The sequence below is a fragment of the Myotis daubentonii genome, chromosome 15 (assembly GCF_963259705.1).
Source record: "Myotis daubentonii chromosome 15, mMyoDau2.1, whole genome shotgun sequence".
In the NCBI taxonomy this organism is placed as follows: domain Eukaryota; kingdom Metazoa; phylum Chordata; class Mammalia; order Chiroptera; family Vespertilionidae; genus Myotis; species Myotis daubentonii.
In genome coordinates this window covers 40,989,856-41,006,368 of record NC_081854.1, presented here as the reverse complement: position 1 = coordinate 41,006,368, position 16,513 = coordinate 40,989,856, and the positions used below count along the sequence as shown (strand labels likewise).

The following is a 16,513-nucleotide window of genomic DNA, read 5'->3' as shown; positions in this document are numbered from 1 at the left end:
TGGCCTTTGCGATGGAATAATGTTGGTACTTTCCTACCGAGCAATGTCTAATATCTTTTAAGGTGTTTCACGCTCACTCTCTTAAGTGAGCCTTACAGGAAGTGTGTAGAGCAAGCATTATCATCCCTGCATTACTCTGAGGCAACTTAAGTGTTGAGCACATGTTGTCCCAAGTCTGGCCTCAACCAGTAACTAAGCAAACCTTCCCCTGAAAGAAAGCAGAGATTTTCTGCTTCTCTCTCAGGACCTGGGCCTCACTGTTACGGAGATTCAAGAGGCTTACCTGGTTGTAAATCATTTTGCATATTTTATTTCCAGTATGCCATATTTCAGGGTAATAAATCAAAACAAATTCAATGTTTTCCTAAACTGTCTAACGGTGAAAGCATCGTGGCTTCTGGAAGACCGGAAACCCACTGTGCAATTCTTTAACCTGTCCTCAGGGGCAAAGCTCCACAGCACCCATGAAACTGACCATCGCAGGAGCTCAAACTCCTGTGTTCAGACTGACGTGACTTATGGACTTAAGCTTCAAAAGGACTCATGAGTCTCAAGTCCTTGTTAGAGATGACAAATACTGCCTAGTTCCTTCTGCCATAAAAAGTTAGCTGGCACAGAAATATTGCAGCACAAAAAGGAGAGCTCTCGCTTCCACCTCTCACTCCTCGGGCCTCTGCACTTTCCTCTTAGACAACAACTTTGAAAGTGTTGACAGACCTAAAGTTTACATCACTCTTTTCCTCACTTTCAGCTCTCAAAACCTACAGTGACTCCAGCAGCTGCCGCCCGAATGGATGCCGAGCCCAGGGTGTTTCCAAATCTGGATCAGACTTCGGACCAAGGCAAAGATCTGTAGCTACTGTAGCCAGCGACCAAACCTGGACAAATCAAGACAAACACCCAAACTCAGACTGGTGAGGACAGGAACAGGAAGCATGAGAGAATCCCATCTCTCCTCCCCATACATCAAGCCCTTGCTCCTCTGAGAGCTGCAAAGCTGACAGCTTATTGCAACACAGAATTGTAGGCCGGTGTGGCTCAGTGATTGAGTGTCAACCTATGACCAAGAAGTCCCGGTTTGGTCCCGGTTAGGGCACATGGCCAGGTTGTGGGCTCAATCCCTAGTGGGGGGCGTGCAGGAGGCAACCAATCAATGATTCTCTCTTATCATTCATTGATGTTTCTGTCTCTCTCCCCCTCTCCCTGCCTCTCTGAAATCAATAAAAATATTTTTTAAAAAACACACTTTAGAAAGTAATTTTGCCTCAGAGAATTTTTTCCAGAACATGAACATTGGGTCTGCCTTAGCATTGCATTTACCAATCTTCCCACCAACCCTATGAGGTAATTATTCTTATGGTTCCCAGTTCACATATACAGGGTGGGACAAAAGTGGTTTACAGTTGTTCGTATGGAAAATTATACAATAATTAATAAATAATACAAGAATAAACTGTGTTTCACATACTCACAACTATAAAATTACTTTTATCCCACCTAGATACAGAGGCTGAGAGAGTCTGGGATCACACCACTAGGGTGCTGAGTCACACCTGTGCATCCTGTTAAACATTCCACAATATTTCTACTGCTTTATTTGGCTTCTTAGTATTCACGGGACTTTAGGTGGCTAGGTTCTTAGAGAAATAGATCATATTGACCTAACAGGGTTTGGGCAAAAACTTTACAGTATTTATTAGGAGACAAATGGAAATCCTAGGGGTTTTCTACAAATAGAAATAAAGGGAAGCCTTAGCTCAGGTCATTTGGAGGGTTATAAGGGGAAAAACTAAGTGGACAGGACAACAGCTAGTAGTTTCCATTGCTCAATCTAATCCTCGCACTAAAGAATAAAGGTGCAATAGAGAGAGAGGGGATTAGTGGTTGCCTAGGGCTGGGTGCGGAAGAAGGACTGTGAGCTAGGGTAATGAAAATATTCTGAAAGTATCTGTGGTGATGCTTGCAAAACCCTGTGACTATACTAAAGGCCATTAGATAGTACATTTTAAATGGGTGAATCGCATGGTATATGGACTATATTCTCCATAAAGCTGTTAAAAACAATCAAGGAGCAGCTTGCTTTAATATACGGATGTGTTCCTGTGAAAATGAAGATTTAAATTTTTGTAAGACCATATCGTATTTTAAAACTAAACGTGTCTATTCTAAAGGAATGTTTTTGTAAACATTTTAAGAAATGAAGCATTTTTTAAAGTAAAAAGGAAACAGAATTGAGAATACAAATGGTAAAGATACAGATACCTAAATTTGGTGTGCAACCATCACCATGGTACTAAAATAGAAAAGAGATGCAATAAAAAATAGTAAAAGCTTTAGGATCCTCTCAACTAAGCTCTATTAAGAAAAGCATCCAAGGGATTTAGAACGCTACTTTGTCCTGTAGTTTGGCAAAGAAAATGAAAAATAGGAGTCACACCTTGAAATTTCACTAAACCACAACTATAAAGTGAAGACACCCTGCTGGGCGGGGGGAGGGGACCCAGATGCCAGCAAAAGGGATGGACATACCTGGACAAGATCCTTCCTTCCAACAAGCAAGGCAGAAGTGGCGTTCTTCTGACACGTTTCTTGAATATCATTTACATTTAATCTGAAATGTAAAAAGAATGAGAGTTTCTTTCTGATCTAACTTCCTAAATAAATTACTCCTTGTTTAATAAACAGACTAAAAACTGCCTCTTTGGTTGTCACTAGAAATGCTTTCTTTGTATTGGCCTAGAGATCCCTTGTATGTAAGAAGAAAATGCTTAGCTAGCAGCTGATATTATGCTGTGGGTTCAGGTCTGGGGAAGGTGAAATCGCTCACCTCTTTGAAGCCAGAAGAGGAGGCCAGACTCAATAACCAATCTGCTGGCCCAGCCAGGTGGCTCTGTGGTTAGAGCATGGTCCCGTACGCCAAGGTTTCGGGTCAATCCCTGGTCAGGGCACATACAGTAACCAACCAATGAATGTGTAGATAAGTGGGACAACAAATCTCTCCCTCTCTTTCTCAAGTCAGTGAAAAAAACAAAAAAACAAAAAACAAAACACCGATTGCTAACCTGCTTAGCTGTGAAGTTCCCCAGACTTGAGAGTTGAATAAACATGGACTGAAATAGATACAACACTGTAGTTTCTAACACAGACAGTGGTATGCTGTACACATACTACAAAATGAGTATTTTTGTCGTGTGCCAGGCTCAGGAAGAAGGGGAAGCAGAGGCCGGCCTCTGTATGCTTGTCACTCACCTCCCACTTCCCTTCAGCCAAAGTAGCTCCGCCTCATCTGTTTTCCTGATTGGGCCCGGGAGGCAGAATTCTGAGACCGCTCTCAAAGTACCTGTTATAAGCTCCTCCCTTTAAATGGGGGGAGACCAGTGAATACTGATGGGATGTCACTCCCATGAATAGGTTATTGTTAATCAATTGACTCTGAATTTGTCAAAAGGGAGATTATCCTGAGTGAGCCTGACCTACTCAGGTGACACCTCAGAAAGAAGGTGACGTGACAGTGAGACACTCCTGCTGGTCTCGAACATTCGCCTCACTTAATGGCTGCAAGAAACCGAATTCTGTGACAACCTGCATGAGCCGGGAAGAGGACCCTGAGCACAGAGAGGCACACCGCCTGGTCCACTCCATGATTTCAGCCTGGTGAGACCTGGGCAAGGACCCAGCTATGCCACGCCTAGGCTCCTGACCCAGGGAAACTGTGAGGTAATAAGTGTATGTTGTTTTAAGCCACTAAGTTTGTCGTAATTTGTTATGCAATAATAGAAAGCTAATATACTGGGCGACTCCTAAAACTGCTTTTGAAGAAAGGGTTTCAAAACTTAAAAAAAAAGGGGGTGGGGGTAGGACCTTTGATAATCATGACTAAATGATACGCATGGCACACTTAAAACCTTGAACTTACATGTACAGCTCTCCCAGTGACTTGTGAACAGGAAGGAGGCACGCAATATCCTGGATGACAACTTTCCCAGCAGCCTTGATTGGTCGGTTGCCAGAGTCCGATCCCTCGCGCTTGCTTTTCCATCTCCTTGATTTCTGGGGGAGATGACAAGATGTCACTAATGGGGACTTTGCTGAGTGGAAGCCTACAGTTGCAGAGCACATCATAGTTGGGTCATTGGTAATTTGCAGAGACTTTGCATTACAACATCATGCCCACAATTATATGAATCAGCATCTATAGGAAATGAAAGGATAACAAAGGGCATTGAGCTCTTGGTCCAAAATCCTAACCGCAGAACAAGCACCTACTGGAGAGCTGTGCTCAAAAACAGACAGAATTTTGAAAATAAGGAAGAAAAAGAACAGCAGGTAAATATGTTAGTAAAGACCACAAAAATGTGGGAAAAGAGCAACTTTTAAGGCTGGGTTCAGCCCTAGGTTCAAAGTTTTTTTCCCCTTCTTAGAGAGTTTTAATAGGATTTGTTGAGAATTTAATCCAGGAATAGCAGTGCGAGCTCTGCAAACTTTAATCTATGGCAGGCAGGCAGACAGAGAAACTTAGCAGCTCAAGGAGAATTACCTTGTTTTTCCTAGCAGACTTGAACTATTTCTAAAAGTGATCATTTTTAGAATGTCAAAAATACTTGAGCAGAGGGATGTGAGCAATGGACAGGGAAGATCATGAGCAACTATCTTATTTCCCCAGAGCCTCACTACAAATGGCTATGTAGGAGCCTGTATGTGGGAAATGAGAGCTATCCGAGAAAATGGGAATTATTAGAGAGTAGCACCATCTGGTATCTTCAAAATGACAGCCTGCCACGGGAGTGATATTCTATTTTATGTTATTGCCAGAAATTAAAAAGGGGGCCACGAAAGTGACTCAACTAAGGAGGAAGGAGGGAGACATATTTATTAACAAAGGGTACAAAAGGAGCCTTTCTGAAAGAGCCTGCAATTTGGAATCAGAAAACCAAGGTTTATTGGTCTTTTTGCCACAAGTACTGGTTCAAGGTGACCCTGGGCGAATTACTTATTTGCTGTGAATTTAGTCTCATGCCAGTCTCTTTTCATTCACTGATGGCTCAGGACGAGCTCTGTTGTTCCGATCTCCCAAGGTTAATATGGGTACAATGAAAAGTGAGTAAACACTCCGTAAATTCAAAGAGTACTATTTTAAAATCTGTAATTTTTATGAATGTGCATAAACCTTCAGAAATGTAATTATATCATTTTTAGATTACTCACAAATTCATTTTCCACAAGTGATTTTTATACAATCACCCTTCCATAAATTAGTCACAGTCTACATTCAGAGGTCTCTGAACCCTGATGGCCCATCTAATCCCCAAAGTTGCCCAATGCATGTAACTTCCTATGGGATTAGTAAGTGTTATGGAACCTACTAAATCCAGGACACCTGGACTTAGTTCAGGGACAGTAAATGAAAAAGATTAACTGAAATATTTGGATTGCTTATCATAATTGGTAAATACAGATGCTACATTATCAATTTGGACCTTAGCCCATTTGCCCTTAAGAAGCAGTTCAGTTACTATTTACTATTTACCCATACACAAGACAATACTCTGCAACACACGAGGAAGCTTAATCTATCATTGTGGGGTAGCCCTTCAATTCTCTGCTAGCTCTCGTTATTTTCAAAATTAGAACTGTGTGAGTACTCACAAAAAGTGCTACCATTTTTAGCCACAAATATCCTGACGTGGGTGCAAGGGGAGAATGTGCTAAAGAGCAAACAACCTGTCAGGATGGACTGGAGCCAGGCAGTGTTAATCAACACAAGACGGTGTCATCATGCCTGCCTCGTACTATGATGGGACTGGTTTTCATAGGGAGGGTGATTTGGCAGAGACAGGAACAGCACAATGTGGTTAACCAGAAAAAGGAGGGTGTAAGTACACCTACTCATTTCACTGTGATTTTCATCCAGGTTTTCAGGAGTTTAAAAATCCCAGGAAACAACAAACCCACAGGCCCCACAGGCCTCACATGAGATTTAAGGTACTGGATTGGAAGGAAGGGAGGGAGGGAGGAAAATATCTACACTAAAAAGATTCAACAAGGTAGGGAGGATGATCCATCTAATTTGGTCCTCGGGTTGGTTAGAAGGCTTCTAAAACACTGTTCCAGGCAGTCACTTTGATTCCTTATTATAAAGAGAAATGAGAAGCACTTGAAACACTGAGCAATGAACCAGCTCTGTTTAAATGAATCGGGGAAACAAATGGAAGCTCACGAGGGATGGTCCTACAGCTTTCAGACCACAGTGAAAACCACCACAATTCCCTGCCTTTCTAAGCAAACCCAATGAAAAGATAATATGAAGACCCATGTGCCCAAAGTGGTTCATTGGCAGATAGACTAGCTCATTTTAAAATGTTTTTCCTAGCAGACTTGAATATTTCTAAAAGAGATCATTTTAGAACGTCAAAGAAACTTGTAGAGGGACATGGGTATTAGAAAGGGAAGATCATGAACAATTATCCTACTTCCTCAGAGCCTTGCCTACAAATGGCTACATAGGAGCCTGTATGTGGAAAAAACATCTAACTTGGGATTTAAAGGCTAGCCTGTCATGACTAACTTTAGCTCCTGCTACAACTGCTCCCACAATGTGAGCGAGAGCCTCACCACAGCTCACTCACAAAGGGGCTATTGCCTCCACCACTCAAGGCCACACTCATGAGAGCTGAGCTTTGAACACAGGCCAGTCAGGCTGCTAAGCCCATATTTGTTAATCTGTTTTAGAGAGCATGACTTGAGATTAAAAAGGAAAAAAAATTAAGTCCTGACTACTTGTTAATATGTAAATAGTTTGGTCCATTTTTAAATGGATCCATATCTGCATGTAAGGAGATCAGCATCTGATTCTAATGAGGCCTAGCCAACACACCATCCTCTACAATTCCTCGCTTCTAAAGCCACTTCTCCGCCAAGCACTGCCACTGTTGGACTAGGGCAGAGCAGTGAGCTGCAGATCCGCAGAGCAAGCAGCTTCTGGGGCTACACAGCTCGGCAGTGGGCATGCCAGGCTCAGACCCAGGTGCTGTATTTCAGGCCAGGTTCCAGGGCCTGCACCTCACGCCGTTTAATCAGTCTGGACTTGTTAGGATAGGTATACAGTGGGGCCTTGACTTACGAGTTTAATTCGTTCCGTGACAGAGCTCGTAACTCAAATTACTCATATATCAAATCAAAAAGTGAACGAGTGAGACACGTGATGCTGGGCTGATGTTGTGGCGTTCACTGTGACGTTCGCTGCGCCAACTAGCGGTGGGTATCTGAAGCTGGCTCGTAACCCGAATTTTAGCTCGCAACTCAAAGCAAAAAATCGGCTGAGAGACGACTCATACCTCGAAAAACTCGTTAGTCGGGACACTCGTAAGTCAAGGCCCCACTGTATTCATAGAGAGGACTCAGAGTCCAATGAGCTATCTTAGGACTCTTCCCACATTTGCAGTCTTGGGTCACAGAGATCTGTAGAAACAAACTAATATGAGTCATCAATAGGTACTTGATGAAAATGTAGACAGTCGTCTTGAACAACTACCTACAATTATCCTTCATTGAATTATAGAAATCATACTCTGTATTTCTGGAACTTCCCTGTCAACTTCTTGAGACACCAGGCTTCTAGGTGCTTCTCTGTTTCATCTGGTTGATGTGTAGGTGATGTTTTATGAAACCTCAAAAAGCTGCCTTGGAGCCTATAATAGGAGAAGCTTCCCCAACACAGGGCCACCTAATTATAGCTGTCACCAAGAATCACATTATGAAATCAATTATGGGACAGCAGTATTCATTCATTTAATCCAGAAAGGAATACTAAAAAACATTATCAAAGATCTTTAACCAGTCACAAAACAGTTTCTTTTTTTTGTTGTTGTTAATCCTCACCCAGGGATATTTTTCCATTGATTTTTAGAGAGAGGGGATGAGAGGGGGAGAGACAGAGAGAGAGAAACATCGATGCAAGATGTCTCTTTCACATGGATTGTTTGCCTCCTGCCAGCACCTGGACCAGGGCCGGGGATCGAGCCTGCAACCAAGGTACGTGCCCTTGATCGGAATCAAACCCGGGACCCTTCAGTCCACAGGCCGACATTCTATCCACTGAGCCAAACCAGCTAGGGCAACAGTTTCTTTTTAAATTTGTTGATTGGTGGTTTTAACATATGAAATACCTCCCCTTCCTGCTACAGGGGTCACTCAGCAACCCTGTCTATTGGCCAATTCCTTGGGGATTCAGATAAAACGAGGCTGCTAAATCCTTGCTGCTCCCTAACAAGCATGGACTGTTTTTCAGGGTGTTTCTTTTAGAGCTTTGACAATTAAAAGGGTTCATATTCCATCCACACTTTCCCAAGACTTCCTTTCCCCTTAATATCTAGTGGCAATTTTGGGAGTCTCTCTTATCTATGCAACTGTCAGGTGATGACAGGCAGAGAACCATGACACACCAGTCTGAGTGTGTTTGATCTTTCCAGGTGAGGGGAGGACACTGTGGCCCAAATGCCCTCTAAGCCTCCTGCATTGCTCCAGTCCCACTCTGACGGCTAAAACATGGATACTTTTCAGAGCAGTAAAATCAGTACTTCTGGGAGGCAAAGGACTCTGCATTTCTCTTATGTCTTCTCAATGCCCCATCAAGAGAAAATGCCCCTTCCCACAGATTATGAGCAGGGATTGAGGGGAGAGGCAAAGCAAGACAGACAAATTATCACATAATGAGCACCAGGGTGCTCCTCTGAACATACCAAGAAGGTGTTCATGGAATCATGGGAAAGAGGACGGATAGGGAAGGAATAGGGTGGGAGGAAGCGGGAGGGAGGCATTGGTGCAAATAGCACTGAATGACAACCAACAGCCAGCTTGCGACTGTACCACCAGTGTTACTGCTACAACCGGAGGCAACATGGATGTCAATAAATGGGTAAAATGTAAAAACAGCCCAAGAATAAGCCACCAACTGCTTCGCAGCAACCCCATCAACAGTGCATAATCAGCAGAGTGGGAGTCCTGATGAGTTCCCGGTTAAATAGCTGCAGGGGAGCCTGCTGGGAAAGCCAGTGGAAGTCAGCAGTCAGCTGGCTGGGACAGGCCTTTGGAGGAAAGGTGGCCATGCTGGCGGCTCCACCTGCAAGTTGTCGGCAGCTGCGGTACTGCTAATCAGGGCTCCTGATTTCAACTGGTTTTTATGTGAAAAGGCTATAGAACTACCCCCCTAAGTATTTTTTACGCCAAATGAAATTTAAGCTAATGCCTTAAGGCTGCCTTGCACAGCCTGAGGTCACCATGGCACTACTGACTGGTCAAGGGGGCGGGAGAGGAAGACAGAAGAGGGGAGATGGCCAATAGGAGTGAGGAAGAAAGGAAGAAAGGAAGAGATGATGCCCAGGTTTGACTGTCAATGCAAAAACTGATGGTATGGGAAAATTTGTTCCAGAAATTTTCCAAAAGATAAAAACTAGCTTATGTGTCATGTCAGTGGATGAGATGGGCACTTTCCTCGTTGAATTACACCAAGACGATAAAAACAAACACAATGGTGGAAGCCCCTTATATCTTCCTCTGCTTCCCAATGCCAAAGGTAGGCTTCTGAAAGCTCTGTGAAATTACACAAATATCCCAAATGAAATCAGGTAGCTGAAGGCTTACAATCAGGGTTCTTCCCAAGAAACCCAGTATTGAGCTTCCTTTTCAAAGAAGTTCATTCACAATCCTTAACGGTATCGTATTCACCCATTTGAAACTGTCAGGGACCCAGGAGGCAGTCCTTGGCACCTGACTCCCAAGAATGAAAACTTATTGTTGCTGGTCCTGAAACCCAGCCAGCCTGTCATTTCAGGTTCCTCAAAGCCAGGCAGGTGGCATTTTATTCTTGGGCCTTTGGGCAGAGACAGGATTAGTCAAGGAGAGCATTTGCACAGCGCACAGTACCGGGAAGTCGTTAATTGCTTGTATGGACCAACGTCGCCGGGCAGAGCGAGGAGACATCTGTGCGTGAAAACGTTACACCCAGGAGGAGGGAAGAAAAACACCAAGAAAATTAAAAGGGAAAAATATAGAATAAAATGAAAGCTTCCCACATATCTGATGGATTAAATGATACCATAATATACTACAAAATAAAACTGAAATGCTACAAAATCTGAATTGAAACACAGCAGTAGGTGGATTCCCTCTCCTCCCGCCCAACCCATCACACTCCAAACCCAGCTTCAATGTCATTGTTTTTCAGCCCAAAACACACTTCAACATATAAGGGGCTCATGTCCATACCGCTCTGACCAAAGGAACTAATGAGGATTAGGATGACAGGGCGACTGGAGAAACAGTGGAGGACTCTGCTTGCCCTTTCAGGGGCATGTGTATGTGCGAGAATATTCCCATTTCTAAAAAGGAAGAAGTTCTTCCATACACTCAATACCACATTTTTTGGGTGCGTAGCTAAAGAGCATTGGAGAAATTGGAAACCTTGACCTTGGGACCGCGGGACTATTTTTAGAGTGATGCCATGGGAAGCGAGAGCCCCAGAGAAATGCAGGGGGAGCTAAGGCTGAGGACTTACGCTCTTAAGGGCATTCTCCCTAACATGAGCACCAGTGTGAAACTGGGAGCACACACACTGTTTATGGAGATCAGAAACTGTTCTAGCAACTTCAAGACCTCCCCAGTTATTTACTTTCTAGCTATTTTCATAACATAAACTGAAGCAAATGTGGGAGGTTGCAAAAACTTTTTTTTTAAATATATTTTATTGATTTTTTACAGAGAGGAAGGGAGAGAGAAAGAGAGTTAGAAACATCGATGAGAGAGAAACATCGATCAGCTGCCTCCTGCACATCCCCTACTGGGGATGTGCCTGCAACCCAGGTACATGCCCCTGACCGGAATAGAACCTGGGACCCTTCAGTCCACAGGCCGAAGCTCTATCCACTGAGCCAAACCGGTTTCAGCGCAAAAACTTTTTAATGTTTACAGGGTAAAGCCTAATGTTTCTCAGAAAGTTCTGGGCCTTCCATAGAATAAGTAATATTTCATCAACTATTAATAGTTGGTCCAGTTACCAAATGAATGTTAGCATCACTCTGTGTTTTCTAACTTCCTATAGTGTCTCACAGCCTGGCCAGTGTGGCTCAGTGGTTAAGCATCGACCTATGAACCAAGAGGTCATGGTTTAATTCCCAGTCGGGGACACATGCCCAGGTTTCAGGCTCAATGCCTGGTGTGGGGCATGCGGAGGCAGCCAATCAATGGTTCTCTCATCATTGGTATTTCTACCTCCGTCTCCCTTCCTTTCTGAAATCAATAAAAAATATACATATTTTTTTTAATGTCTCACTTTTTTTAATTTTTAGGAGCAACCTTGGAATTCCATCTGGAGAACATTTGGCTGAATATAACACAACCTAAGTCGGGCAGGTTACAATCACAAAAATAGCCCAACCCGTGAGGCTCAGTGGCTGAGGGTCAACCTATAACCAGGTCACAGTTCCACTGCCGGTAAGGGCACATGCCTGGGTTGCAGGCTTGGTCTCCAGTAGAGGGAGGACAGGAGGCAGTCGATCAATGATTCTCTCTCATCACTGATGTTTCTGTCTCTCTCTCACTTTCCCTTCCTCTTTAAACTTAATGAAAATATTTTTTAAATGCCTTTTAAAAATCTCAGGGATAGAGATCTAAAAGAGAACAGAAATATGTAGACGAAAGATCTGGGATGAAAATACAAACACAAAAATTTAGTAAACTGAATCGTTTCCAGAACCAAAGTAATGAAAGTGCTATTATTTAACCCAAGAAACTAGACACCTGAGAATCAGAAAATACTCCTTAAGGCACAGAACCGTATTGCTGTCCATAAGGAAGATAAGAAGGCCTATGGACAATATCATGGCTGTATCTCATTTCTTTAATCCTCCCCCTTTGCCCATGTAAATGGGATGGACATGAATAAGCTTTAAGGGGAGATGAATTTATTTCAGATTCATCACAAAATAACTGACTTGCCTATTTTAACATATTATGTTGAACCAACTGAAATTTTTCTTTAAGGTCAAAAATGGTCAAATAGCATCCATTTCATATGTTTTAACCTCATAACTACTTTATGTCATCCATTGGAATGTGCCTTCCTTCCCCAGGGATTCTAGTGTTCTTGTAATTTTCTATTTCCTGACCGGTATGACTGTTAATTCACTGAATTAGATGCTTATGATTTGTGAACTTTTCCATACATAGGTTAAACAGCAATATAAAAGTTTTATATACAATTATAATAAAAGGGTCTCTCCCATTTTACTTGCTATCTGAAATAAAACTGAAAGATCACTTACTATGTCATCCTCGGGGATGATCATAGCCCATTTTCTGTAGAGAAGCAGCACAGTGGGAACGACCCCAAACTGAAATATCACGATCCTTCCTTTGGTCCCTCTGTGATTGTGGTGTTTGTAGTAAAAGAGGCCAGACCATCCAACACATGAGTGTGGGCATTACAAATGCTTCCACATCAGGAGAAATCCCAACTTGGAACTGGGGTTACTTTGACTTGACATGGCCTTTACACACCGTCATAGAGTCAAAAGTACTAGTCTGTGTGTTTTGCCCACAGCATCCAAGCATGAGCTGCATATGACATGATTCAACTAAAAGATCTCTTCAACCTGGCTCTCATGCTAAAGAAAATTCCCATATTTATCCAACCATGATGTCAATTAAAAAAATGCCTTAGTTCCAACTAAGTTTATCAAATCATCTAGACGGCTACCAGCTAGCTTGCATTTAAAATAATTTTTTTCACTGTAAAAGATTTGGGAAGATATGGTGTTCCAAGAAGGTCTGTGACAGTCAGGGGGATTCATTCCAGCAGAGATGCAAAGAAAGTTGGCCAGAAAGGCAACAAAAACAATCATGGTCTCTATTCAACTGAATGGCTTTGCCCGAGTCTGGTCTTGTCTCAAGCATCAATTCCTGCCACTCATTTCAGAGGACAAAGTCAGAGACGGCCAACTATCAGTAAGAACCAGGAATGTTAGATAGTACAGCTGCAATCAGAGTGATGACACCTCTAACACTTGCTAGAAATTGGTTTACTTAAAATAATCCAATTTAAAAATGTTAAATTATGGTTGATCCATCATTTCCTCATTAGTGGAGGACAACAGCAAAGAATCCCACAGGGCTGAGTTTGTGAGTAGCTCAGTGGTAACTCTGTTTAAAACATCATGTCAAGTAAAAGCTGGTTTAAACCAGATGCTCAATCTGACAAGAAAGAGTTCTCAGAGTCCTTCCTACGCTCTGCCCACACTCTCTACATTGTCGTCACGAACGGCTTCTGACAGCTTAATAGCTACCTTAGGGACGATGAGTTCCTTAAGAACCCAGGAACATAAGGCCAGGTGCAAGCGATTTTTATATAAACTGGTCCACTCAAATGGGTACTTCAGTGTAGACTTATAAAAACTATAAAACCTCTTAAAAATTAACTTTAAAACTTCTCACAGATATGAAGTTGCAATTACAGCAAGACCCCAAGCCCTCAGAAATACCCCTTAATTTGTTGATGAACATCAGGAGACCAAGGAATATCTGAAGCTCAATTATTCTATCTGAAAGAATGATCAACTTAATGAATGGGGATTACAAGAATAGGATTAAGTAGGGAGATCCTCCCAGATTCAATTTTAGTAGGTAAAGCCAATGGAAAGGCACAAAACAATGGTCTTTCTTTAACAAACTAATTATGACAGTGAAAGTCTACAGGGGATTGCTAATTTAGCTGCTGTGCGTGGCAAGCAGGGAGACAAAGAACAAGAATCCAGGGGAGGGATAGGAATCAAAGGCCGAGGCTCTGCTGCTTACCCGCTCCTTGTAGTAGAAGGAGCTGATGGAGACCTGCTCTTTCTCACTGCGAGTGGGGCTCCCACTGTATAAACGAAGGTTCCCAGGGGCCTCTGTGCGGATCTTCATTGGCGCAATCAAACCAGTATGATAAGCAGACAAGGCTGAGAGAGACCTGTGGTTGAAAATGCAGCATTATCCATACTGGCTTCAATCTTTCCATCTTTTTAAGCAGTGCCGTTCTTAGCACTTGATGAAACCAAGAGGAAAAGATGGATAAAATGGGGGGGAAATGGAGTCTCCAAAAATGAATTAAACAGAACTTTCAGGACTGAAAAATACCTTATCTGCAGAAGCAAAGAATGTTTCTGATTACATACATAGGAAATTCAAAGGACTCTACAAACTACTAAAACTAGTAAGTGAGTTTAGATACAAGGTCAATCTATAAAAATCCACTATGCCTTGCTGGTGTTGTTCAGGGGTTAGAATGTTTGCCCACACACCGAAGGGTCTTGGGTTTGATTCCCGGTCAAGGACATGTCCCTGGGTTGCAGGTTCAAGCCCCAGCCCATTAGGGCACATGCAGGAAGCAACCAATTGATGTATATCTCCACATCCATCTTTCTCTCTCTCTCTGTCTCCCCCTCCTTTCCTGAAAAATATCCTTGGGTGAGGATTAACAAAACAAAACAAAAAAGAAATCTACTCTTTTTCTATATATTAGACACAAATATTTGGAAAATAAACATTTTTAAAATTTCATTTACAATAGCATCAAAACCCATCAAATACCCAGGAACAAATTTAGTGGAAAAAATGTGCATTGAAAACACAAAGTATTATAGAGACAGACTCATAGAGAGCAGGCTGACAGCTCTCAGGGGAGCTGGGGGGGTTGGAGGGATTGAGCAAAAGGAAAAAAAGAGAAACTCCTGGACATGGACAACAGTGTGATGATTTCGGGGGGTAGGAGGATTGGGGGAGGTGGAGGAGGATACAGGAGGGGATAAATGGTTTTAAAAGAAAAAGGAAATACAAGATATTGCTAAGAGAAATTAAAGACCCAAAACAACAGAGAATTATACCACATTAGTGGATTGGAAGATTACATATTACTAAGATAACAATTTCCTCCAAATTAATTGACAGAGTCAACACAATTCCAATCAAGATTTGAGCTTTATCATAGAAACCAATAAGCTGACTGCATCTTTTATAGAAATGTAAAAGACCTAGAATAGCCAAAACAATCCTGAATAAAAATAATACACTTGGAGGATTTACACTACCAGACTGGAAAACTTACTGTGGAAAGCTACATCAAGAGTGTAGTGTTGGTATAAGGAGAGACCAATAGATTAAGAGAAAAAGGAGTCCAGAAATAAATCCACAAACACATGACCAATTAATTTTCAACAAAGGTATCAATCAATTCAGAATGAGAAAAGAAAAATCGTTTCCATAAATGGTGCTGGGACAACGATATATTACCACTAGAAAAAAACAAAAAAACTTTGACTCCTACCTCATATCATACACAAAATTAATTTGAAATCGATTACAGACTTTAATAAGGAATTTTAAACTTTTGGGGGAAAAAACACAGAATAGTTTCATGACCTTGGGATAGGCATAGATTTTTTCAGGCAGGACACAAAAGAACTAACTATAAAATTTTAAAAAGTGATGGTGCAGACTTCATCAAAATTAAAAAATGCTGTTTATCAATAATCACTAAGGAGGGAGAAAACAAGCCACAGATTAGAAGAAAATCAATATATCTAGCAAAGGATTTGCAACCAAAATGAAAACTACCACAGATAAATAATAGAAACAGTCCAAAAACTGGGCAAAATAAAAGCACATCATAAAAGATACCCAAATGGTCAATTAGCACACAAAAGTGGCTCAACATCATCAGTCATTGCCAGAGTTGTGCAAATTAAAACCACTATACTACACACCTACCACAACGGCTGAAGTAAAAACAACTGAAAAGGCCAAGTTTTTGAGAGGATGTGGAGCAACCAGAACTCTGAAACATTGCTGGCAAAGAGTATAAAACAGTACAACCCCTGGGAACAGACTTTTTGTCAATTCTAATAAAATTAAACATACACCTATCCTATGATCCAGGGATTTGACTCCTTGGGTAGAGAAATTAATACGCACATCCATAAAAAGACTTGTATTTGTAGGTCTACACTAAGATAGTTCCAAACTGGAAATAATCCAAATGTTCATCAATAGGAATAGGAATGAACTGTTTTATTTTCATACAAGGAACCTATGGATACATGCAACAATGAGGATCAATTTCAAAAGCGAAATAAGTTCAGCGAAATAAGCCAGACATAAAATAGTACATGCTACATGAGTCCATTTAGGTGAAATTCAAGCACAGGCAAAACTCAACTACAATGATGGCAATAAGAGGAGTGGTTTCCGCTGGGCACAGGGACCAGGGAACTTTTCAGGTGAGGGCAATGCGCTGGTTCTTGATTTGGGTGCTGGTCAATAAAATACTGTTAGCATGAAAAACATTCTACACCATGGAAGACAGTATGGAGTTTCCTCAAAAAACTAAAAATGGAACTCCCATTTGACCCTGTGATCCCACTTCTAGGAATATATCCCAAGAAACCAGAAACACCAGTCAGAAAGGATAAATGCACCCCTATGTTCA

At 41.9% G+C, this 16,513-nt stretch overlaps 1 protein-coding gene across 8 annotated transcripts in view; it reads right to left on the bottom strand.

Moving 5' to 3' along the window:
- The window catches only part of WDR59 (WD repeat domain 59), a 71,299-nt gene that overhangs the window by 11,906 nt on the left and 42,880 nt on the right, over nucleotides 1-16,513 (bottom strand). For 6 of the 8 annotated variants that reach the window (XM_059667445.1, XM_059667444.1, XM_059667443.1 and 3 more), the window contains 5 exons: nucleotides 13,846-13,999; nucleotides 9,922-9,978; nucleotides 3,917-4,050; nucleotides 2,530-2,611; nucleotides 766-878 (listed from right to left, as the gene is read on the bottom strand). In XM_059667445.1, coding sequence (XP_059523428.1) covers nucleotides 766-878; nucleotides 2,530-2,611; nucleotides 3,917-4,050; nucleotides 9,922-9,978; nucleotides 13,846-13,999 — 540 coding nt within the window. Of the gene's footprint in view, nucleotides 1-765; nucleotides 879-2,529; nucleotides 2,612-3,916; nucleotides 4,051-9,921; nucleotides 9,979-13,845; nucleotides 14,000-16,513 lie in introns of those variants that run through there. The other 2 variants (XM_059667446.1, XR_009448876.1) reach the window with 2 other exon arrangements.